This window comes from Neovison vison, chromosome 14, assembly GCF_020171115.1.
Source record: "Neovison vison isolate M4711 chromosome 14, ASM_NN_V1, whole genome shotgun sequence".
Taxonomy (NCBI): Eukaryota; Metazoa; Chordata; class Mammalia; order Carnivora; family Mustelidae; genus Neogale; species Neogale vison.
Window position 1 is genome coordinate 4,928,464 of NC_058104.1, and position 26,346 is coordinate 4,954,809.

At 49.1% G+C, this 26,346-nt stretch overlaps 1 protein-coding gene across 1 annotated transcript in view; it reads left to right on the forward strand.

Moving 5' to 3' along the window:
• The window catches only part of SDK1 (sidekick cell adhesion molecule 1), a 510,043-nt gene that overhangs the window by 302,977 nt on the left and 180,720 nt on the right, over positions 1-26,346 (forward strand). Inside the window, exons 13-14 of the mRNA XM_044233031.1 lie at positions 3,728-3,864; positions 25,580-25,727. Of these exons, the coding sequence (XP_044088966.1) occupies positions 3,728-3,864; positions 25,580-25,727 (285 nt within the window). The remainder of the gene's footprint in view (positions 1-3,727; positions 3,865-25,579; positions 25,728-26,346) is intronic.

Sequence of the window (26,346 nt, forward strand, 5' to 3'; positions counted from 1 at the left end):
GTCCAGTTCATCCAAACTCAAGGTCCAGAAGGGCCACTCTGCCAGGCTTGTCCACAGTATGCTGTGTGCCCCTTCACTGGATGCCTGACTCCCTCCTTAACCTCTCACCCAGCTTTTATCTCAGAATCTGTCCTCTCTCCCGACAAATACACGGATGTTATGTGGTATTTTATCCAGTCCCTGGGACAGTTTCCAGTGATCTATCATACCCTTGGGGTTCTGGTTCCAGCCCTGGAAAGTCGATGTCACAGAGCTAGCCCAGAAATTTTAAACACATGTATCTCTTACTTGCCTTCCTCTGTGACCCAGCACAAACCCTGCGTTCCCACCGCTACCCCCCAAACCACCCCCAATCTTAGCCTTGCCATCAGGCCATTCTCCTTTCTTATCCTTTCTGCCTAAGGGAGCCTCCTCTCCATCTCCACCGTACCCCTCCAGCCATGTGCCCCCCCCCATAAGCTGACCCTTGATGCAGCCCTGCTCTGCATTCCAGCCCAACCTTATCTTCAGAACCATCCTGTGGCTCTTGACCTGAGGTGTCCCAGTCTGCATATGGACCTCATGCCCCTCCTTACGTAGCTTGTCAGCTCTGGGAGAGCAGGAAAGTAGCAGCCTCTCCCTTGGGATCCAGGGAAAGAGGATAAGAAGGGAAGAGAGAAATTTCCTACCCTAGAGAAAGGCAGATCCATAATCAGACAGGATACAGTGGGGTTCTGGCCCCTGTAGGGCTTCAAGATGTTTGGTGAATGGAAAAATCTATAAACAGCAATGAGAATCAAGAGGTAGAAGTGATTGGTTCTGCTCAAGAATGAGTCGAAGGTGAGAGGGAGACCAAGCCTCGGAGGCTGAGTTTCTGATTGGCGTGCCCCTCCAGTCAATGGGACATCTCACGCAATGGCTCTGCTCAGGGAGCTGCTGGAAGTTTGATGCTCTCAGGAGGGCACACAGTATGGGGAGGGGGCTAAAGAGTGTGGGAGGGGGTCACAGCGGATGTGGGAGCTAGCTCACGGCATGACCCTGTGCAGAGGCAGCCAGCAGACCTTCGGGAGGGTCGTGTGTCATGGCTCTCGGGAGAGCCAGTGTCAGTTGGGCTGAGGCCGGTCTGTGGCAATGAGGGGCTGGGGTTCTGGCCCTTTCTCAGGTACATTTGGTCAGACATAGCGACTACTTAGATGCATGTGACAGTGAATGTGGGAGCGGGGATGGGTGTGTAACCACTGATTGAGAGAAGGACGAGCAAACTAACACCCTGGCTTTGGTGAGAAGAAAAAGTCATGAGCAGTGTCAGCCTCCAGAAATTGTTCCTCTGAAATGTGTCCTTGGACTTGCCTCCTGCCCACTATGAGATCCTCTTGGGACCTCCCAGCACCTCTTTCCATCACCCCGGTCCTTCCAGGCTCTTACGACTCCTGGATCTGCTTCCAAGCCTTGGGGCTACATGTACATCTCTCCTCCCAACTTGGAAGTGAGAGGGGGTGGCCCTCAGGCCAGTGCGTGACAGTGTCCCGAGTGAACAACAGCCTGGGACACCAACTATCCCAGTCAGCCTTCTTGGTTAGTGTTCGTCACGTGAGAAAACCTTGTACTTTAGGGGAATTCTTTACAGTGTGATCCTGATCCCCTTGAGTCAGCACGCACCCCACGGCTGAAGGGCACCGGCACCGCTTCTCGCTTCTGACACCAGCCACAGTTCCACAGCCCCCAGGCCACCTGTGACTCTGACCAGCTCACTAGCGCTTGGAGCGTCCCACGACCCCAGCAGGGTGCCTCCACCCTGTTCTGCCTAGAACAAGTCTTAGAACTCTGTCAAGTGCCCTACTTAGGATATTTGTCTTATTTTAATGAATAAAATCAAGTCCAGACATATGCAGAGAGGCAAGGGCAAGGTCTGGGAGGGTCCCCAACACACAGCTTCCGCGTTTTCGGGAGGCATCATCTTCCTGGCACACGGCTGTCTGATGACTGACCAGGAAGCTCAACCAAGCTCGGTGTCCAGAGATTTTACTGGGATGTCCTAGTCGCTGGCCACATGACTGAGCTCAGTCCCCAGCTCCCATCCCTCCCCTTCCAGGAGATCACAAGGTCTGGCTGATCTCACTGGCTCAAAGACCCAACCCTCTAACCACATGGTTGGTCTTTCCAGCACAGCGAGTCCCCTCCTGGAACTCTGCAGGGGCCGCCCTGAGTGCCCTTGTTGGCATAAACTCAGGTGTGGCCCGACGGGGGCCCCACGAAGATCTAAGACTGTCCCTCAGGAACTTCCAGAGGTTTGGAGTTCTACCTCAGGAACCTGGGGTGAAGAGCAGACGAACACTCGACGATACCACAGTCTTATTTGGGCTTATTTATCCAAGTTTATCTCAGTTTGTTGTCACGTGGGACTGTTTCAACAACTTTGGTGTAGGTTTCAGAACAAACTGATCTCCATAGGAAATGGGGTGTGGGAGAAGATTAGGTATTTTACGCTGACATTCCCTTCAGATTGGCCTTCACTGGGCATTTAAGGGAGAATCAGTTACTGGAGAACTCAAAGAGAAATAACAAACAGGTCCCTCTCTGATTTAAAACCAACACACAATTAAAGAGAAAACAAGCCAATGTCTCGGGCTCACGTTGCTTCTTTATTGTACTAATTTAAAGTTTCAGTCTACCCTGGAAATATTAGTCTGTTTATTAACAGTGTGCCTGGGTTAGAGAGAGCCGTGTTTCTTAGGTAGCTACAAGCATCTAAAGGCTTAATAAATTTCACAGTGTAATGAGTACGTTTTAAAAATTAAAAATATCAAGCATAATTATGGCTCTTTGTGCTGACCTATGTGGGCCAGCAGTAATTGATGCCTAAGAGAGACCAAAACCTAGCTAGTGGGTGAATCAGGTCCACGTGGAACCCCTCTCCCAGCACCGCCTGGAGACATTTCTAGAAGAAACTGTTACCAACAGTGGCCACGGAAGAGGGTGCTGCCCCCGATCCGTGAGATGGAGAGGGAAAGCCCCAGCCTGGGGCCTTTTAGGATCGTCTGGCAGTGGACTCTTGGTAGCAGAAACCATGCAGCTGGATTTTGAAGCTTTGTCTGTGGTAAATCCCCGTAAACAGTTGGCGGTATTCATTTGCTCTCATTATGTTTCCATTCTAGAGCCCTGCTGATGTGTTAGTCCCCGTTCCCAGGGCATTTATTAGTTACAGTTTTCTCCACATTCCCCTGAGTCCTTCCCCCAAACCCTGTTTGTTACCCAGCAGAAGATGGAATGAGCATAGCCCCATGCCGTCGATAGGGAGCCCTCCAGGAATTCATGCAGGCCCTTCAGCTAAGGACCCTATGGGCCAGCGTCCAAAACTCTCGTGTTCAGTCTTACTTCCTAGCTTTTTCCTGGTGATGGCTTCCTGCATTTCCATTAACAGCTTCAAGTTGTAAGAGCTAATTGCAGATGGAGTTTTCTCAATTAAATATCATACTGTATAGATACTGGCCCTCCCCACCCAACGAAAGTTAGAGTCGTCAGGTGCATAATCTCCACGGGAAGGATCAGATCAAATTTCTGGTAGAAAAAACAACACTGTGAACGAGAAAGGGTTTTGGAGGGCAGTGGGAGAGGAGCATTTGGGTTTGGGGCATATTTTATGTTCTCCATCTCCCAGGCGTTGCCCACCAGGACTGTGCAGCGTAAAGACCAGGCTAAACGTGGACTCTGATGTGCGCTCTTCTCTTTTTGTTCCTTTGTGCCCAAGTGAACTGCCTCACTCACCTCAGAACCTGCTGGCCAACCTGAACTCTTCCCACAGCCACACGGTGATGCTGTCTTGGGTTCGACCATTTGATGGAAACAGCCCGGTGCTTTATTACATCGTGGAGCTGTCTGAGAACAGTAAGTAGTGAAGCCGAGTCATTGCTGTGGACAGCAGTCAGATTGCTCTCTGCACACGTGACACCCTCCACCTTTATTTCGGGCTCAGACCCCAAACAAGTGGCCAAATGCTACGGTTGCTTTGCAGAGTTCCAGTGAAAACCCCAGCTCTGGCTTTGGGGGAGATAGAAGGTGACCTGGGCACCCAGGAGGGATGAGAGGAAGCCTGGGGTCTTCCCGTGAGAGCCCGGATCTGGAGGCCCAGGCGCCACGGGGAGGCCGCGCACACACCCGTTCAGCCCTTTCCCCCTGCGAAAACTCGGGCTTGGGGAACAGTCTGCCTCCACCTGGGGCTGGCTGGGAGCCAAGCACAATGCTTGTTGGCATCTTTGCATGTTTCCTCTGGCGCAGACAAGGGCTAAGTATTCCCGGGACTGCACCTTTTCCACCTGTTGGCCTCGGTCAGCATGTTCTGACTTTGCTTCAGCCCTGCTGGTCCTTCCCTCCTCCCCATGGGCCATGGGACGGGCTCCCCAGCATCTCTCCTCCCTGCCACCTGCAATCTCTTCTTAGGAAGTCATGGGCATTCCTGTGATTTCAAGGGACCTCTTTTCCCTGAAAAGAGATATTGGTCTTCAGCATCCTTGCCCGGACCTCTGGAGTCAGGCACAGAGCATCGTCCCTCCCCATCTCTGGTGGCCTCACGCTTCCGTGTGAGGCCGTGTGAATTCTTCAGACTGTGATTTCAAGTACTTTTAACCCTGGCAGTCTTCACCACATTAGTGTGGGCATTCAAGTCTCGGATCCAGCCCCACGGCACCCTTGGGGAGGCCTGTGTTGCTCAAGCTGGCAGGCCAAAAAGAGTCCTCTGTTCTTTTCTCCTTTGCCTGGCCCCACGCCCACATCCCCAGCTCACCCACGCTGCTGGCTTGTGTCCTAGGATGAGCTGGTCCCTGCACCCCTAATTAGACAGCCTCTAACTTGTCCCCCTGCTTCTACTCTTCTTTTCCAAAGCATTCTGCCACAAGCAGAAACATCTTAAAACATGAAGGACGTGTCCTCCCTGGATACACCCTGCAGGGCTTACAATGAAACCCACAGTGCTGGGTGCCTGCGTGGTGGCACCTGCCCCCGCCACTCCCTTTATCACGTTATCTCCCCCGTGCTCCCGCAGTCCTCCCCGGGCCTCCCCCATGGGGGAGTGAGCCAGACCACAGGGAGCTGGGCTTCTGGGACATCCGTGTCACGGGCCCATGGGTTGTCTTCTCAGGATATTGTTTTGATAAATGGGTCTCTATTCCAGGACAGCTAGGAATGGTGCCCTCTTGGGGTCCCATCACCTGAGTCAGGCTGGCAGAAGTGCATGAGGCTGGTGGGCCCTGCTCACTTCTGTGGGGGGAAGCATCCCACATCTCTGCCCTTACTCACGCCGACCCAGCTGCACGTCCCATAATGAGTAACTTCACCTTCTCTCCTAATGATCTCTCACACTTGCCCCTCCTCTCCTACAAGAGATCCTCCTTCTGATCCCCACATGCTCACGCTGCAGCAGGCCCTGTCTGACGCTCATGTCCCTGCAGAGGCTGCTGAGTTGCAGGGTCAGTCACTGGCCAGGATCACAGGGCCCATGGGAGGTGACGGCAGGTTCCCCCCGGGGCTGTCTGCCTCCACAGCCTGTGCTCTTAACGAGCGTCGGGCAGCTACAGAGATGGTCCGTGGAGCAGAGTCTCCTCCTAGCACTTCTGCCATGGCTCTGAGATGAATACGGACCCAGGATGGCACACGTAGGTTTCCATCTATGCGGAGGTGAAAGGGACCCACTCCACGAAGCTGCCTTCATTGACCGTCTTGGCTCTCAAGACGGTCCCCTGAGGGAGGTCCCAGGAGCAAGATGTGAGTCCCATCGCCTGGGTTTCTCAGTTTACACCCTTAGCTGTGATGGCTTGGGTTGTAAGCCTCATCTAAGAACCAGGCATGCCCGAGGTCCTGGTCCCCATTTTCCGGGGAACCCCTGACAGCCCACCTGGTCTCTTTTCTCAAACTCTGGGGGGTTGGGTGTGAATGGAACCCAGTCTGCATGCCACTGTCCATCGTGGCTTCAGCTCCACAGCTCTGGCCAAGGGGGGATGGCATCGGCATTCTTTATTAAAATAACCTTTCTGAGGTGATGAGGGTTTCCTGAGGCTACCGCACTCATGCGGCCTGTGAGAACCTTCTGTATGGAGATGGTGGAGGCAGGGGCAGAAGTGTTGCCCTCGGGGTTCAGACAAACACAACCCTGCTGGCCATCTGCGTCCTTGAGACCAGGACCAGGCTCGCCAGTCTCTGTCTCCTCAGTCCTGACACCTGGTGGGCACCTGGCAAGTGAACCAAAGCAAAGCTCTCTCTGGTCAAGTCCCTTTGTGAGGGTGCCTGGGTGGCTCAGTGGGTTAAGTCCCTTTGTGACACCTCAGACTACAGTCCTAGACCCTCTCCCTTAAGACCAGTGCACCACTCTCCTCAGGTTACCAAAATAAGACATCGTTTCAAAACACCATACCTGCTATTTTCTCGGCAGATGCCACGTGTGCTGGGTTCTTCCAGGAAGCAGACTTCCTGAGCCGTCACGCCTTCCACCCATGTGTCCGCTCACCCAACACTAAATCCCAACCAGGCATCGGCTTCACCCCCAGCACTCTGCCAGCTGCGGGGCTGCAGGGCCGAGCTGATCCGTCTCTGCTTGTTAACAGCAGGGAGAAGGTCACACTCATCACCACATCCTGCCACATAACGAGCTCCCGTGGGAGGACTCCCTTGTGCTGTGAGACCCTGGTATAAAAGGGACCAGCTGGGAGGTGAAGCAGAGAACCTTCGAAGGGGACAGGGTTATTGCATGGGCCAGGCAGAGGACGGGGCAGCCTCAGCAAAGGCCCCAAAGCATGAGCCTCGAGACTCGGCGAGAATAGCCAGCTTCAACAGACAGTGGGGAATGGGCTGGGACATTGCCAGGTGCCATGGAAGTGTTGGCCTGGGAAAATTCTCCCTCCCTCTTCGTGTCCTAGCTCAGTTAACGGCTTTCCTCCATGCTGTCCTTGACCCACACCCCCATCATGCCCAGACGGGCTTCCTCTTTCCCTCCTTGGGGTCTCTGTACCATTATGTATATATTATCCCTCGAGTACTTGGCACTGTGTATGATAGTTACTGGTCTACATGTGTGTCTTCCGGGGAGACTGTGAACCCCATAAGGACGGGCAGAGCCCGATTCTCCCTGTACCCGTGACAGCCGGCAGAGAGCCTGGCACACACCGGTCCTCTCTGTGGCCGTTCAGTCTCTTCACATGCCTGCGGGTCTGAGGGTCTAAGAACATCATTAGTCCCTCATTAGCGTCTGTCTCTCCTGACTGGGACTTTCTGGAGCTGGCTCCAACTCCCATCTGTTTTTCCTAAAGAGACTGTGATATAGAAGAGTCCAGAGTAATCTACACTCTTAGTATTACTGCTCAAAATATTATTACATGAAGAACCTCGAGTGGAAAGATGTGCTTATCTGTGTGCTGATTCCGATTTCTACTGGGCAAAATACTTCTGTGGGCTTTGCCGAAACAGTTCACAGCCTTGCCAGTTGCATAGTGGGCCTTGTTTCTGCCACGGCAAACAGGAAGACCGCACTGTCCCCTGAGCCAAGGATCTGGTTTTGATTTTTACTAGGAAGCAATGCCCTTAAGAAACAGCTGAACATGCTGGCTAATTATGGTCAGAAAGAACAGCTTAGCAACAATACACTAAAATGGAAATTGTATCTGGCCTACGTTCTGCACTGTGCCAGCAGACGACTCTAAATAACTCCATCCACCCGGCTACTCGGGCCACTCTCTGCAGCCAGCTCCTCCTCACAGGCCGATCAGCATGCCGTTCTCCTGGAAACCGTGGCTCCTGCAGGGGCCAAACTGGCATGGTTCTGTGGTGGGGGCAGGCCCTTCGCAACACCTGCCCTCGCCACATGCCAGCCATTACCAGAGGGCCTCTCCAGAGCTTTCATGAAGCAGAGCTCTGCAGCTTCCGCTGAGCCTTTGTCTGTGCACTTGCCTAGAGTCAAAACCCTCCACGGAGAGCACTCTGGGCCTCGCGGGCACCCAGAGGACTGCCTTTCTGTGGGGCGTGATCATTCTCCTCACTGAGTGGGGGTTCAAAGAGGGCAGCAGCATCTGAAGGCCTGGTTCAAGGTACCTGCCGGGCAGGGCTGAGAGCACACGGGGTTTGCAGGCAAGGGGACCCTGGGGGTCCTGGGTTAAGAGAGCCTGATAGCAAGGATGCAGTGAACTGGTCGAGAATTCTGGTGAACAGCTAGAGCATTTGGCCCAGTCTCTTAAGTGCTTGTTGAGTTGGATCAAGAATAATCTTTCTTTGAGATGATTATGATAACAAGGCAGGAGACTGCCAGAAGAAACTGTGAGGGCTTTGAAGTGGACTCAGAGACAGATCAAACCCACATTACCAGGCGTCTCATCCGGCAGCCTTCGGGGCTGGCTGTCTCTAGATGCCCACACTTTCCATTGCTTTCAAGCTGTTCCTACAGCTCCGTGGCTCGGACAGAACTGAAGGGTAATGAGAATAATTCTCATCCATAGAAATGCAAATAAATCATGTCTGGGTTATAAGTGCGTCTTGCAGTAACCGGTTATCACTCTGTAGACATTAACCGGGTTTGCATCTATATGCGAATTCATTTGGAGTGTGCACTTCGAATTCACTTTTCATCCTGTTGGAGCACCTTACTGGTTCCTTCCTGAATTAATGAGCTGCCTAAAATCTTTAGCATGTGTTCGTTTTGTATTTGGATGAGAGCCGCAATTTTACCTTTTTAAAAAAAAATGTATCCTTTCAGATGCATGAGTTGGCCTCATACAGTATGAGAATCACAGGTACTCATCGAATGAGCTTTCACGATAACCCTGATCTTTGGGAGAGGCGAACCTTGTTTTAATCTAATCCTCAAACTGAGCCCTTTGCATGTGTTGTTCCCTGAGCTGCGCTAAGGCGTTTATTCCACTGCTGAAATAGAAGAGTTGAGGTCTTTCTCCAGCTGGAAAGATTGTCTCTTTCCTATGAATTTTTTTTACACCGTAGCGCACGTCTCCCCATGAGCAGTCGCGGGGAACAAGCACCTTTATGCAGAGCCCGGAGCTTCGTTCTTCCCTTCCCTTTTTTTAATAGAGCCAGGTGTTCACAGTTGTGGTTTCGCCATCACATCTTACAATACTTGAATTTAATTAAAATATAAGGTAACTTGGGACGCCTGGGTGGCTCAGAGGGTTAAGCCGCTGCCTTCGGCTCAGGTCATGATCTCAGGGTCCTGGGATCGAGTCACGCATCGGGCTCTCTGCTCAGCAGGGAGCCTGCTTCCTTCTCTCTCTCTGCCTGCCTCTCCATCTACGTGTGATTTCTCTCTGTCAAATAAATAAAAATATATATATATATATATAAGGTAACTTTGTAATTGTTACTATTGAAAGGCATGCACACTAATAGAAATCTAGAGCTTACTTGAAGTACAGCGACTGACAGCAATCACGACAGTCCCTTGTGAGATGAAAGCCAGCCTCTCTGTCCCAGGTCCTCCAGGAATTAACACCTGATGCCCTCTATCTTCTAGTTCTCCTTCCCTCCTGACTCTTTCTGCTTCACGAAAATCCCTCCTCCTCCTCCCAGCCCTACCCTCCTCTTTTCTCTGCAGAGACCAGAGCCTCCTCGTCCTGAAGGGCAGATGCAGGGAGTGGTCATGGTCCTCCCCAACAGCTGTGCAGTCCGTGCCCTTGATCTCTCGCCACCCAGAGCAACTTGTTCCGTTGACTTGACTCCCGCCTCCTTCTGGCTTCCTAGCCCTTCTTCTCCCAATCCTCTGGCCATTCCTTATGACTTGTCTGGAGACCTCCTTTCCTCTTCTCCCCTACAATGTCGACATTCCTTACTTTCCTTGCTCAGCCCACGGGTCTTCACCTCCTCTCTGCCCCCCGCTAGTAGCCCCATGCCACCACGGCTCACCTGTTGCCAGTGGGCTGTCCCCTAAAACGTGTTTGTGACCTAGACCTTGGCCCTGGACCCAAGATTCACGTGACCAAATGTCCCCCAGACATCCTTGCCCAGCTGTCCCATGGGCTCAGCAAACTCAAACTGTCAGAACTCGTCATGTTTCCCCCACAGTTGCTCCTTCTCAAGTTAAACAAACATCGTTTTGACTCTGTTCCCCACAGATAGTAAGGTTTACCTCATAAATGTTTCTCCAACCCATTGCCCTCTCTGTTCCTGCAGCCTCTGTCCGTGACTAGTTTTCACCCCATCAGATAAGCCGTTCCAGTTCGCTTCCACAAGTGTGCCCTCCCCGGGGCCATCAGCGGGAGCCCTCGAAATTCACATGTGCCCAAGTGAAGCCCCTGCTAGAAACCCTTCAGAGGTCCCTAGAGAAGGGGCTGCAGTGGGGCTGGCTATGTACTCTGCTCCCCCAGAGTATACAGGGCTCTGCACGGCCTGGAGACTGGTCCCTAGGCCATCTTCTGGACACACAACCAGCCGTGATTCCACCAGAGACATTTCATTGCTTAAAGAATAGATTCTAGGCTATGAGCGTGATATATAGAGCTCTTCGTCATCCAGCTGCCACCTGCCTCTCCAGACTTATCTCCAGCCACTCACTGCTTTGCCCATTAGCTTTAGCAACAAGGCACGGCCCGTGGATCCTTGCACCCGCCGAATATCCAGGGCTGCGGGGTTTCTCTCCCCATCCCTGCCACTCTGTCTCTAGTCAACTCCTTGTAGCATCTCCTCTGAGCAGTGTCCCCTGTCTCCCCTTCCAGGGAACACTGTTCCCAGGTTTTGCTCTCGGAGGGAGGGGGTGCTGTCCCAGGTCTCCCTCTCCGGGGTGGGCACTGTCCTAGAGCCTCTCTGGGGAGGGGGGGACTCTCTCCAGATCTTCCCCTCTGGGGGGAACTATTCCAGATCTTCTGGGGAGGGGGCACTGCTTCCAGGCTCCTGCTCTGGGGGGTGCTGTCCTAGGTCTGCTCTGGGATGGGGAGCGCCGTTCCAGGTCTCCTGCTCCAGTGGTGCTGAATTACCCTGGGGGCAAACCAGGCCCTGAGGGCACAGCGAAGGCAGAGCACCAACAAATGAAAATACCTAGAAGGAAACTTGTAAGAATATTTTTCCTCCTCCCAAGCTTGCAAAGATACTCTCCTATGTCTGCGTTTGGAAGATTTTTACTTTGCATTTCTTTGATTAGTGGTCCTGCTGAACACATTTTTCCAAGTTCCTTGGCTTTCTGTACTTCCTCTCTATGATCTGTCTGTTTCTTTTCCTCTGCTTTTGTATCAGAGCCTTAGGGTTTTCTCTGTCATGTATGACACATATTCTTTCAGTTTGCTTTTTATTCTTAATTTTTATGTATTACTTTCTGACATATGGAAGTATTTGATTTTTACATAGTTAAATCTGTTGATATTTTCCTCTGTGATTTCTTTTGTTACTTGTGTATTTGGTTGGATAGTTCAACACAAGCATAAAATACAGGTTCTTGTAAGTTTTCCTCTTGTTTTTAAAGCTTTACTTTTTCATATATTTAACTCTTAAATTCACCTGAAATTTAGGTGGAAATCCTGACATGTGATTTTTATTTTTTTCCAAATGACATTCATTTTCCCAACAAAATTCCCTGACTATTCCATTTATTTATTGATTTTTTCCCTTTTTTATGCATGAAGAGGACCTATTTCTATAAAGGTCTGTTTGGGGTTTATTTGGACCCATTCATTAATCTTCTGTTTTTCTGCCTGGTCTCTATTTTAATTGTTTTGGTTCTGAAATGTGTTTTAATAACTGATAAAGCAACTTCCTTCATCATTTAGTAATTTTGCTGTTCTTGGGGAGCCTGGGTGGCTCAGGGGGTTAAAGTCTCTGTCTTTGGCTCAGGTCATCATCTCAGGGTCCTGGGATTGAGCTCTCTGCTCAGCAGAGATCCTGCTTCCCCCTCTCCCTCTGCCTGCCTCTCTGCCTACTTGTGATCTCTCTCTCTCTCTGTCAAATAAATAAAAATCTTTTTTAAAAAAAGAATTTTGCTAGTTCTTGTCACCTGTTTATTCTTCTGAAAAAAAATTGGAATTATTTTGTCAGCTTTCAAAAGTAGTTCCATTGACTTTTTTTAGTGATGTTAAACCTATCATGAGTTTTATGAGAGCTGACTTCTTGGAGATTCTGTCTTTCCACCTAGAAAATAACCTGTTTCTCCATTTCATTAGCTCCTTTTTTATATCTTGTAGGGAAGCTTGCTGGCTTACGCCACAGGCTCTATACTTCTGTGTGAAAGTTGTGCCAAGATTCTGTTCTGTTGCTACTAGGAATAGATTTTCTCTCTATTCCATATTGGAGGTAGCTCACATTGTTGGGATACTGGAATAGTCCTGATGTTCGAGTGTTTGTCTTCTGTCTAGCCACTTTCCATATTTTCTTATTATTCTAATGATTTTCTTGTTGATCCTCTTAAGTTTTCTAGGTAGACAGTCATATCTACTCCAAATAATAAGGACTTGTTTTTTCCTTTTTTCTTTTTTAATCTTACAGGGTTGGCCAGAATAGTTTAAAAGAATAATCAGCATAGTAGCGAGTCTCTTTTTTTTTTTTATAAAGATTTTTATTTATTTATTTGACAGAGAGAAATCACAAGTAGATGGAGAGGCAGGCAGAGAGAGAGAGGGAAGCAGGCTCCCCGCTGAGCAGAGAGCCGAATGTGGGGCTCGATCCCAGGACCCTGAGATCATGACCTGAGCCGAAGGCAGCGGCTTAACCCACTGAGCCACCCAGGCGCCCCAGTAGCGAGTCTCTTGTTCATCCTCTGATCTCAGTGGAATGTCTGCCAGGGGTTTACTGTTACATATGATACTGATCTTCTGTTGCATACTGGCAAATAATTCTCATATCATGAAATGTGGAGATCTTAAGTGACTTTTTACAAATACACATACACCACATAGCTCCTACCTCAAGTAAGGTACAAAATGTTTCCACCTGCTGGGAGGCTCCCCCGTGGCCCTTCTCAGTCCGTCCTCCTCCTGCAAGGACCAGCACTCAGCAGGCCTCGTTCCCCTGCAGCCTGTTCCTGTTCATATAAATGAACAGGATCTTGATTTGAAACAATTCTTCATGATCTAGTACATTCTTCCTATTCACAGTTCTTAGGATTTTTAAAATATCTTTATGGAAATTTCTTCTGTCGAGCCAATTACTCCTAAAATAGCAATATTCCATGTAACAATAGCCTACAACTTCCTCTTATGAACGTCCTCACCTCCATAGCCCTGAGGTGAATTCCTGAGGTCCTGCCCTCCAGAGTTAAAAGGAGACACGCCGAGGGCCTTGGTCCCCATCATGATGCCAGGGTCCTGAGCCTCACACTCCAAATTAAGGTATTTTCCCTTAACTTCGAGAGGAACACTGTCTTCCACAAGTTAATGCCATACTCGTTTCTAGGCTGGAGGGATCTGCATGGTGGGTGTCTCACCAAGACTATGCCTGTCTCTCTCTGGTGACTTAGCAGCTTTCTTTTCAAACTCTGCTGTCTAGCATATCACTTTTCTCTTTGGCCTCCGGGAAACCCAGAGCAGTCAGAACTGAGTGCTTAGCTGGACTACCTCCCAGGGGCTCAGCACTGTCCTCTCCTCCTTAATGATTTTGGGTTTATTTTTTATTTGGGGGTTTATTTATTTTTCATTTTCATTTTGTATCCAATATTATATGTATTTTCACTTCAGATGTTGAAATGTTTTTTAAAAGCTTCTGTGTGTGTGTGTGTGCGTATACATATACACACTCGCACATGCACATGCAGAGACCAAGGGAGGCCAGACCACAGTCCTGATCCCCAGAGGGCCATACTAGGTAACGGAGCGATGCCACGAGAACCATATTGAACCCGGCAGACGGGCCCGGCGGGGTGTGTGGGCAGCTCTGTCCTGGTGTGAGGGACAGAGGCAGCCAGAGCGAGTGGGAAGGTTGCTTATTCTGAATTGGTGATTGAAGCCCCTGGAAGGAAGGGTGCCGAAGACCCCTGGGAGGCCAGGGGCTGGGCCTGGGATCTGCGAGCCCACTAAGGGGCGTTGTCCTGGGTGGTCATCAGCTAACCTGGCTGTAGCATGCCGAGTCCCAGGGGACGTTTTGGGCTCCAGAGGGCACTTTCCCCAAGCCTGTGTCTTCTTGGGCACAGGACAGTGCCATGGCCTCAGCTTTCTCAAGCAGGGCACCTTCTGTCAGTGGCTGGCCTATGACCAGCTTCTGGGGGGCATTCTCCGGGGCTTAGAATCTTCGGGGAGGCAGGAGGGCTCCCTTGTCCTTTACAGGCATAACTCTAAGCCGTGCGGCTCAGCTCTTTGTTCTGCGGTCCCAGAGTCCTCTCAGCCAGCGCCTGGCAGCTGCCTCGCACCCCGCTCCCCATGAGCTCGCTTGCTCCCAAGTGCAGTCCACTCCCGCCTGGCTCTGCACCACGTGTTCGACGTCTTCAACCCCGCTTGCTATTATGTGCTTAAAAGCTGACAGGCTTTGCGCTGTTTTGCTTGCCAAAATTGCAGAGACTTTGTTCTTTATGCTTCCAATCGTTTTAATGCTGTCTTTGAAACATAGCTCACGCAGGTATCTACTAATAGCCTCAGAGTTGTTAGGAAGTATTTTATGTCTCAGCTCATTTTTCTTGGGGCTTTTGCATATTGAACCTCACATTAATGGCGTTTGCTCCTATTTTAAAATCCGTGCAGGAAGACAGAGTTGTGTCACTGACACTCATTGTGGTTCTCTTGCTGTGCCGTGGGCCCAGAGAGGGGCTGAGGTGGGGAGCTGGGGGTTCTTGCCCTCTCTGCTCCCTGCCCTCCAGAAAGACATCAGCGGGGGGATGGGGGGGCGGTGCTGCAGCCCTTGCTGGGGCGCCCCTGTGGCAGGCCCTTTAAAGCCTGTGGCACACACTGCTATGACTGCTTGGTGCCGATGCAGAGAGGCCGCCTGCTTCCAGCCAGCCAAAGTTCGAGCTCTCCAAGGTCCGGCCTGTTGAGTGGGCACACCGCCGCCATCATGATGTGGCTGCTGCCCACAGCCCCGTTCCCCTCCGGCTCTGGAATTATCCAATCCCTGTTCCCAACCCCCTGACTTCTCTCCACCTCTCTGAAGCAGATGGGTTTTCCCGCTCAGCACGCATGTCCTGTCCAGGAGTGCATATCCCCTTGCAGCCTAAGCCTTGGTCTCATCTGAGGTCTCACCCACAGTGCATGGGTTCCAGTCCCTTGGATGTGAAGAGCATAATGTCCCAAAGCCCATTCCTGGCGTTGCTTTGGCTGCTTTCTGTAGTGGGGGCAGGGAGGCTCACTTAGTTCCCAGATGCTCAGTGCTTTCATTCTCGACCTTGAAGGCCACACTTGGGGCCTCTTCCCTCTGGCTCTGCACACTTTTTGTTGCTCTGATGATCTCTCCAACAGAGAAAGCCCTCCCTAAGTGGGGGGCACCAAACCATACTTTAACTGTCTGCTCCTTGGGGCCTTGTCTTAGGAGAGAGCCCCTGCTGCCTCCCCACTCCCAGGCCGGGGAGTTCCCTGACACAGGTCTCTCTGGTGGCCTCCGCCACACCCTGCAGGTTGTGACCATCCATCCCGTGACTCAGGCCTCAGGCTTCTTTCCCAGGGTTGCCGTGAGCAGGTCCGAGTCACAGAATCCTTCCAATCTTGTGCTTCAGTGCACTTTCTAGATATGTGTGATGGCTCCGTGGCGTCCTGTCCGTCCCGAGGACCTTGTTGTCTCGTGTCGCAAGCATGGCCCATCCTCTCAATGTGCCTTCTACCCGCTGAGCAGGACACTGCAGCACAACTACAAAGTCAAGGCCTCTCAGTCTTGTAACACTTTCTTTTGTTTTGTTTTGTTTTTTAATTTATTTACTTATTTATTTATTTTTAATTTTTATTTATTTATTTTTTAATTTTTTTAAAGTGTTCCAGAATTCATTGTTTATGCACCATACCCAGTGCTCCGTGCAATACGTGTCCTCCACCATACTCCCCACCAGGCTCACCCAACCTCCCACCCCCCCTCCCCTCCAAAACCCTCAGTTCTTCAGAGTCCACAGTCTCGCCCTCCAATTTCCCTCAACTCCCTTCTCCTCTCCATCTCCCAGTGTCTTCCATGTAATTCCTATGCTCCACAAATAAGCAAAACCATATGATAATTGACTTTCTCTGCTTGACTTATTTCACTCAGCATAATCTCCTCCAGTCTTGTCCATGTTGATACAAATGTTGCGTGTTCATCCTTTCTGATGGAGGCAAAATATTCCATAGTATATATGGACCATATCTTCCGTATCCATTCATCCGTAACACTTTGTAACTGGCGTCGTCTTTACCCTTTGCCGACCTAGTTTTTGTTTTTTTTTAAGATTTTACTTATTTGACAGAGAGAGATCACAAGTAGAGAGAGAGAGGAAGGAGCAGGCTCCCTGCCTAGCAGAGAGCCTGATGGCGGGACTCCATCCCGGGACCCCGAGATCATGATCTGAGCTGAAGGCAGAGACTTAACCCACTGAGCCACCCAGGCAGCCCTCAGAACTAGTTTTTATCTGTGCTTCTCTTGGAATGTCCTGCCGAGCTTTGAATGAGCCAAGAGACACCGTTCTGTAGTGCCCACTGAGCTTGCCTCTGAGTCCCCTCTCCAGCCTGTTGTGGACAAGGAGCTTGGGGCAGGGATTGACTCTTGGCCTGAGCAGCCAAGCCATACGGAGGTTGTGTGGGCCTTCAAGCCCCATTTTTCAGTTCTCGTGACAACCGGATGTTCAGGGCACTTGACTGTTGAGAAGCAGTGATCATCCCACTGAATTAATTTCAGTGACTCAGTGAGCTGGACACTGAAACGTAGGTCAGAGTAGTGTCTGAAAAACTTGAAGATAATTGCAGAGAGTGCTTGAGAAGTCATGAAAATGGTTTTTAAAAAGCAGTAGAATGTACCTGGGCCTGTTCGGTTTCATTTTTTTTTATACTCTATTTTCCAAGTTTTCGTTAATGAATATATGTGTATTTTTGTGATGTGTTTCATATATATATAGATGATTTTTATATGTATATGAAATTTTTGTGTAGTTGTATATATAATTAATATAAATTGTGTGTGTGTATATGTATGTGTATATATATATATATTTTTGGTTTTTGGTTCTTTTTACCCTTCTCTCATCACTTCATGGGCATATGATGCCGTGGGTGGACTTGGGTTTTGGATGGCTCATGTTGCTTGGGGCTCTCATTGAGGAAAACAATTCAGAGCCCCAGGAGTCTCTGTGAAGCCTCAGTCAGGGCCAGTGCCAATGTGGGCCGGAAGCTCCAGGCCCATCTGTCCTTGCGTTCCAGAACAGACGCCAGCTTCCGACCATGAGGGCACTCAGCAACTGCCGTTCACAGCTGTGGAAGACACGGCCCCTTGCTGTCCCTCCACCACACGGACAGCAGGCCCTCAAACGCTGAGAGATGAAGTGAGCTGCATCTGGAACAGTGGGACAGCCCATCTCTCGTGGGCTCCAGCGTCAGGAACGGTCGCGGTGGCTTGAAACCCGGCTGTGCAGCAGCTCTGAGCCTGCTGTCCACGCCTCCCTGCGCGAACTGTGTGCACCCGCACACACAGCTCTGTTCTCTTCTCCCACGGAGTGCACAGGGCCTCCCAGTGCGGGTCCCACGCTGCTTGCCCCAGCTTGTCCCTCCCTTTCCTGGTCCACTCCAGCATGAACAAACAGGCCTTTTCTTCTCTTCTAGTTTATTTTAGAATAGTTTCAGGTTTGCAGAGTTACTGGGAAGATAGAGAATTTCTAAAAGCCCAGACATGGTTTCCCATCTTGGGAACATCTTCCATCCGTGTGGTACATTGGTCACAATGAATGAACCAATATTGACATATTTATTATTAACTAAAGTCCATGTTTTATTCACATTCACTCAGTTCTGACCCAGGATCCCACCCAGGACACTACACCGCATTAACAGTGCTTGGACTCCTCTTGGCAGGACGGTTTCTCAGACGTTCCGTTTTTGACGACCTTGACAGTTTTAAGGAGTGCAGGTCAGGTGCTTTGTAGGATGTCACTGGGTTGGGATTTGGGGATGTTTTTCTAATGATTAGACTAGCAATTCTAGCGTTCTAAAAGGAAGAACACAAAAGCCAAGTGCCACTCCTGTCCCTTCCAATCAGGGGTACGTGCCATCAGCCAGCCTTACCACTGTTGATGCTGGAGAGGCGTTTAGCCATTGGAAAGAGCAACTTAATTTGTGCCCAGGCTTTGATTCTCACCCATCCTGAGTGTGCAGTATCCTCCTGAGAAATCCAGAGCACTTACATTCTAAACAACCAGCATGGGGAAGGAGAGCCTCTCACAAGTGTGGCGTGGCTGAGACTCTCGGAAGCTTCGGGCCAAGAGTGTAGCTCTGCTTCTGGGTCATCCCTGGGACCAGGCTCTTGACTTGCAGGAGTCAATACTAACTATGACCAGTAATGAGAAGTCGAAAAGAGCAAAGTTGCCTTGACCTGGGAGTTTCTGCCAAGGTGGAAAGATGAGACTGTGATCTGTGATTCCATCCTTCTGTGTCTCCTTTTCACATATGAACGTGCGGGTGATCATACCTGACACAAGGTTTTGTGAAGGTTACCTGTGTACATATGAAGTCACATCAGTGCCCAGGACATTGCAGGTACTTTCACGGAACAGATACTGATCGAGCCCCTGCTCCACGTCAGGCACGCTTCTAGGTATGAAAGATCGAATAGTGAGTAAAATCGAAACAATGGAGTTTATCTTGTGGGTGGCTATTTAAATGGGTGTTATTTTATGTATATTATTATTATTATAACCTAAAGCTTATATTTTAAGAGACACAGTACACAGACTATTGTAGCCAAAACCACAGTGGAATCAGCATTAAGAAAATAATAAATGTGCATCTTAAGTCTTCCACTTAATGCTCTGTAACCCAGGGGAAGTTGTTTTAATGCAAGAAGTTAATTCTCATTCACAGTAAAAAATATAAGGCAAAGCATCAGTGAAATCGCATTTTTCGTCTACCAAACATGATTTAAGATGGTCACAATGCTCAGTGCTGGCAATGTTGCGATTAAACAGTCACTTTCTAGAAACTTTTTAGTATGAAAAGTATGACACATACACAAAGGTATTCATGTGTTCATTTTTGATACAACATATTACCATATTGGTTTCGTCCAGTGCCCACCTTTTTTTTTTTTTTTTTGGTTTTGTTTTGCTAGGGTATTTTTAAGGAAATCCCGGACATTATGTCATTTCAACTTTAAGTGATTTTATACATAGCTCAACTAAATGACATCACATATAGCAAAATTAATGGTAATCCTTAATATCATCTTACACTCAGTCCATATTTATATGGCCCAAATTGCTTTTTTATGTGTTTATTTAAATTCAGTTAGCGTACAGTGTAATATTAATTTCTGGTGTAGAGTCTAGTGATTCATCACTTCCATACTATACCCAGTGCTCATGAGGACACGTGCCCTCCTTGATGCCCATCACCCAGTTACCCCATCGCCTGGCCCACCTCCCCCCACCCAGCAACACCCGGTTTGTTCTCTACAGTTAAGAGTGTTTCTTGGTCCCTCCCCATAACATGATCATTTGCTTCATTTCTTAAATTCCACATAGGAATGAAATCATACGGTATTTGTCTTTGTCTGGCCGACTTACTTCACTCAGTATTATGCTCTCTAGCTCTGTCTCATTGCAGATGGCAAGATTTCATTCATTTTTATGGCTGAACAAAATTCCCATGCATGTATATACCACTTCTTGTCTATCCATTTATCAGTCAATGGACACTTGAGCTCTTTCCATAATTTGGCTATTGTGGGTAATGCTGCTATAAACATCGGGGTACAGCTACCCCCTTTGAAGCTGTGTTTTGTATCTTTTGGTAAATACCTAGTAGTACAATAACTAGATTGTAGGGTATTTTTATTTTTAACTTTTCGAGGAACCTCCATACTGTTTTCCAGAATGGTTGCACCAGTTTGCATTCCCACCAACAGTGTATGACATCTCCCCTTTCTCCACATCCTCACCAACATTCATTATTTCTTATGTTGTTGATTTTAGCCATTGTGACTAGTGTGATATCTCATTCCAGGTTTGATTTGCATTTCCGTGATGATGAGTGACAATGAGCATCTTTTCATATGTCTGTTGGCCATCTAGATGTCTTCTTTGGAAAAAATGTCTATTCATGTCTTCTGCTCATTTTTTTAACTGGATTATTTGGTTTTTGGGTGTTGAGTTTTATAAGTTCTTTTTATGTTTTAGATGCTAACCCTTTATAAGATACGTCTTTTGCAAATATCTTCTCCCATTCTGTTGGTTGCCTTTTAGTTTTGTTGATTGTTTCCTTTGCTATGCAGAAGTTTTCTGTTTTGATGAAGTCCCAATAGTTAATTTTTGCTTTTGTTTCCCTTGCATCAAGAGATGTATCTAGAAAGAAGTTGCTATGGCCAATTTCAAAGAGGTTGCTGCCTGTGTTCTTCTCTAGGATTTTGATGGATTCCTGTCTCACATTTAGGTCTTTCATCCATTTTGAGTCTATTTTTGGGTGTGGTATAAGGAAATGATCCAGTTTCATTTTTATGCATGTTGCTGTCCACTTTTCCCAACACCATTTGTTGAAGAGACTGTCTTTTTATTGGACATTCTTTCCTGCTTTGTCGAAGATTAGTTCACTATAGAGTTGAGGGTCCATTTCTGGGTTCTCTCTTCTGTTCCATTGATCTATATGTCTGTTTTAGTGCCAGGACCATACTGTCTTGATGATCACAGCTTTGTAACAGAGCTTGAAGTCCAGAATTGTGATGCCACCAATTTTGCTTTTCTTTTTCAGGATTACTTGGCTATTTGAGGTCTTCTGTTGTTCCCTGCAAGTCTTTGGAATGTTTATTCCAGCTCTGAGAAAAATACTGTTGGCATCCTGATGTGGCTTACATGAAATGTGTAGGTTGCTTTGGGCAGTATAGACATTTTAATACTTGTTCTCCCAATCCATGAGCATGGAATGTCTTTCCATTTCTTTGTGTCCTCTTCAAATGCTTTTTTAAAAATTGACTGTTTGTAGTTGATTCTTTTGAATATAAATCCAGATCCAGACAATGTCCATCCATTGCTTTGGTGGTTCTGTCTCTTGATCAACAAGAGCCCCACTTCCCTTTCCCCTGTTCTCGTCTGGTGAAGAGGCCAGGGCGTCTGGATGTCCCACCATGTCCCATGCCGATTGCTTCCTCATGATGTCATTTCATTTGTTCCTGCATCTCTTTAATTGCCCAGAGATGGGAAGGAATTTGCATCAGCTTTTGGTTTTGTGTGTTTTCTCGGACCGTATGTGTGTGTGTGTGTGTGTGTGTGTCTATCACTGGTGCCTGGATGTCGCTCGGTACTTCCCACTGCATCTCAAAAGAAGATGCTGGAGGCCCAGCTGCTCTTTTGGTGATGTTCGGTCTGCCCCCGAGTCTGGAAAGTGACGGCCTGTAAGGCCAGGGGGACAGTATTTATACCTCCCTGAGTCTTCATTTCTTGACCCATATGAGGAGACAATGGCTCCTCCCCGAGGAGAGTCTCATGGTTACAGCTGTGAGTGCGTGTCCAGACAGAGGCTACCATGTAGACATTAGGGCTAAGTAATAATTACGGGCCCTCCGGCAATGAAAATTTTCTTTGAAAAAGTCTTTTCCTTCCTCGGATACCTTTAACTGAGAACATGGTAAGGTTCTTTTTACTGAAGGGGGAAGAAAAGCTTCCAGTACATTTATGGCGACTGAAAACTGCCTGTTTTTTCACCAATCCACAGAGCAAAGGAGTGATTAACTCCTCGCGGATTCCGGCACTTGAAGCCAAGAGAAAGATTAGTGATGGCCGCGTGGAGCGGAGGTGTGTTTAATAGCCTGACTGGGAAAGTCCAAGTTTCCTTCGGCTTCTAGATCAGAGGAGCAAGAGGCATCCCTGAAGGGGAGGAAAAAAGCTATTGAAACTTTTATGGGATGCTTTCCTTTCTCAAAAGAATCTTCTACATCCCAGCCCCTCAGAGGAGCCTCTCAGAGCCCTCCTTTCTGAGGACCAGGAGGAGCATCTTCTAAAGGGATTTTGCTTACGGATTGTCAGGGACAGACCTGCCCTTTACATTTCACCAGTTCTCAGCAAGCTTCAAGTTCAGAGACTTGGGAGGGAGCAAATCCTTCCCTCACCACTTTTTTTCTTTCTTTCTTTCTTTCTTTTTTTTTTTTTTCAGTTCAAATCAGAGTTCCCATGAGATGGATCGGGTTCATTTGTATTAGTTTTCAGTTTAATCTCTCTTCCTGCCAGACCTTTTATCTTCTATGAGGGAGAGGGAAGAGAATAAATAAAGAGTTTTATTTGGATGCATCCGAAGGACTGAGCCCAGCCCCCGGATACAGGGCAGATTAGTAAGCCCTGTTGGGGAGTCAGACTGGGGCTGGGCCTCACATCTGCTGCTGCTGCTCCATAGGGTTCCACACTTGGAGGGGCTGTTTACACTCTGAGCTGAATCTGGGAGGGAGGGAAGGAGGGAAGGAGATGGGTCATGTGGCACTCTCTGCCCCCTCTGTGCTGACACACATGGGTTCCATCAGTGGACTTGGCCACCATCCTTTTGAGTTTGCTTTTTTCTGACCTTGGACTCTGTAGGTAACTGAGCAGGTGAGCTGTTTGCTTACAGACACTGAGGTCTGTAGGAAGAGAGGGTCAGAGGTAAGTTTTATTGAACACTGCCTCGGCCAGGGTCCCCACAAGAAGCAGGTGGCTGTCTTGATTTAGAACATCCAAGCAGAGAGTCAGCAAAGGGAAGATCTGCCCAGGGCGGGTGGAGAGAGACACCAGGACCCTGGGGCCAGAGCTGGCTAACTCAGGACACAGAGGGAAGGGAGATGCAGAGCCCAGAGGGAGGTGGTGTAGACCTTCCCAAATAGAGCATGAACCTCTGGGTGAAGAATGCGATAGTCTTGGGCCATCTCCCAGTAAGTAAGAAAGAGCCCAGCCCTGCCAGGCAGGTCGTCCAGGGCCCAGATTGGGGCAGGGAGGTGAGGAGAGACAAGGAGTAGTGGGAGGGGTATGAGCCCATCCAGCTCCAGTACCCACCGGGCCCTGGCTCTGCACTGGCTAAGTCAGCACGTGTCTCTTACTTCAGACCAATGCCAGTCTCGGGAGTGCTATGTTATTTCCCCATTTTTTTCTTACATATTGAAAAAAGAAATGTTCCATTGTGGTAATACATACCATAACATAAAATTTACCATCTTAGCCACTTTTAAATGTCCAGTTGAGTGGTCGGTACATTCACGTCGTACCACCCATCTCTTATCCTCATCTGGCAAAACTGAAAATGTGACTCCCTGTCTCCCCCCCAACCCCCACCCTGGCAGCTGCCATTCGCCTCTGCGTCTGCGGATCTGACCCCTCCAGGGACCTCTCATCAGTGGAATCCTACACTACCCATCTTCTTGTGACTGCCTTATTTTCAAGGTTTAGCCCTGTCGGAGTGTGTGTCAATTTCTTGTTCAAAGCTGAACAATATTTCATTGCAGGGATGGACCACATTTTGTTCATCTGTCCATCCATCAGTGGACACGAGGGTTCTTAACTAATATCTCTTCGTGACCCTCCTTTCAGTTCTTCGGGGCCTATATTTTGACGTAGAATTTCCGGATCATACGGTAGTTCTGCCTTTAGTTAGGAGCCGCCATACTGGTTTCTGCAGCCGCTGCTCCATTTCACATCCCCACCAGCAGGGCACGAATGTTCCAGCTTCTCTCCCCCCCCCGCCCCCCCCACTGCCCACACATGCCATTTCTGCTTTCTTTATAGTAGTCATCCTGTGGTTGTGATGGGGATCTCCCTGTGGTTTTGACTTGCCCCTCCTACCCCCTGCTTTATAGAAGAAGCTCAAACAAAAGTGAACAACTGTCAATGGAAACACGTAGTCGGCTGTGACGGCTCTGCACCGGCTGCCTTCTGGAGGGAAGCTGTGTCTCCACTGCTGTGTGGCTTGGCAGGGAGAGGCGCTGCTCCCCACCAGCAGTTACAGGGGTGCGAGGGAAAGTTCTTGCATTGTCCATGTATACAAATGGCTAGGGGAGCCTGCTTGGCAGACCAGAGCACCATGAAATGTTTAATGCTTCTAGAAGGGTCTCAGACTCCCAAAGCGAGAAGAGAAATCGGTGTGAGCAATTCTGTAGTTCCCTGGGGATGCACACGTTGCACTCTGAAGGAAACAGAAAGAGCAGGGGGTCCTCATCCAACGTAGATTACCTAGATCACTGAGAATCAAAAGCCAAGTACACTGAAATGCCCAGCTGGTGCTGAGGACTGCATTCCCAGAAAGCCATTTTTGGAGGCAGCTTTATTCGAAATAATTAAAAAGATTCAGCCTTTGTAGCCCAACTGGCATCCCGCTCCAGAGCGGCATAACTTTTTGTCGAGGAATCCGGCTCCCAAACTCCAGCTCCGCGGTAGACAGCTGGCTGTGAGAGCCAACACAAGTTGCCCTTGAGTCTCATTTCATTTCGGAGGGGCTTGTGGCTCTTTCTTGGTGACTCCTAAGGGAGCAGCATGTGTTCCCAGGCACAGACCTGTGATCCTCATAGTTAGGTCTGTAGGTTTTTGCTGAAGAGGTGTTGACTGTACGTGTGGAGGGCGCCCGTGGCTGGCAGCAGCGTGGAAAATCACGGCTCTCCTCTCTCTGACCATCTCTAGTGTGGGGGAGAGAGATTCGGGCACCACTTCCAAGGAAGGGGGCAGACGGTTTGATTTCCACAAGAACCCCCTTCCCCCAATTTCACTTCACTGATAACTTGCAAATGCAGTCAGGCATCATGACGATTCCAAATGAGAAGTGACAGTGGGTGTTCAAAGTCATTGCCAGGTCCTGTTCATTCCAGGGCATCATTCTACGAAATGATTGGGCCAGAAAGCATGTTTCAACTCTGCACTGAAAGAAAAAAATAAAATAAAATCTCGCAAAGGTGTGGGAGCCCAGCAGAATCCTCTGAAGCCTTGCAGGCGAGAGCCCATTTGGCTGACAGAGTCGCTCTTGCACACCTGCCGGAAAGCTGGGTGCAAAGATATTCTAAACTAGCTGCGAATTTCATTACGTCTGTCTCCAGCCAAAGCCACTGAGGGGTGCGGTGCTGTAATGGGCCGCCACGCAGATGGGTTGCAAAATGCACAGCCCATCTGTCTTTATCATGCTCATTTCCTCTTTTATTAAAATGTTAATGAATATAGTTTTTATTTATCATTTGGTGACATGTGCGGCATCCTTTTCTGGGAGACAAATCTGCAATCTGCCTCACCGTGTGCGCTGACAGGGAACGCAGGAATGAGGAATATTTTGGTTCAGTTCAAACTGCCATATGCGGGGTTGAAGGAGAAGCCACTTTGCTTGTCGACAGCAGCATGAGGACGACGGGAGGTCTCGGAGTTCAATGCCAGGCCCCGTGGCTACCAGCGGCTAGCCATGTGGCCACGAGCCTTGGTTTCCACTTCTGGGGAACAGGGATAACCCTTCCCTCCGCCCTGGAAATGAAATGAGAGAACTTATGGAAATGTAGTTTGCATTTTCTTATTATTATTCAGATGTGTGTCTGTGTGGTTCTGAATTCCTTTTGCTCATTCTTTCAGACTCTCCATGGAAAGTACATCTGTCAAATGTCGGCCCCGAGATGACAGGCGTCACCGTGCGCGGCCTGACTCCAGCTCGCACCTATCAATTCCGGGTGTGTGCCGTGAATCAAGTGGGCAAAGGCCAGTACAGCGCAGAGACAAGCAGGTGTGTGCTCGCGCAGCCGCGGTGGGCTCTCGGGGCAGCTGGGACCCGAAAGCAAGACTGAGCATCCAGTTAACAAGAAGACATTGGTAGAAGGAGTCAACCTGCATCCCTTAGTGGTATCGGCCACACATGCACAGAAAAGACCAGAAGGAAGAGAGAAAGGGAGTCACTCGTGTGTTGGACTAGCTGGGTTTTCTTTCAGTGCTCAGAGGGAAATGTCTCCAACCTCCCTAATGCTCCAGCCACACCAACACAAGGCATTTCTGAGAGCACAGGCCTTGGTATCCACGAGATGAGGCACTGACCGTGTCTTCACTCCCTCTGTCCTCTCGGGCTGCCGGCGAGACGGGAGCTGCTGCCACCATCCTGACAAGCAAGCGTCTGGCAGGGCACGGCACGTTCCTGAATGGTCCTGACCTGGGACCGTGGCTTCCCCCCATTTCAGTGTGCCCACCCCAACCAACCTGAGCACTGGCGGGGCCCGAATCATAGGAGAGTTGAGATCTAAGTGACTTTTTTCAAAATGTGGGAGTTTGGTATGAGAAATACTAAAAGGGCTAAGGAAAAACACAATTTGGAAGGCATCTCAGGCTGTGGGCCGGCGGCCTGGCTCGCTCAG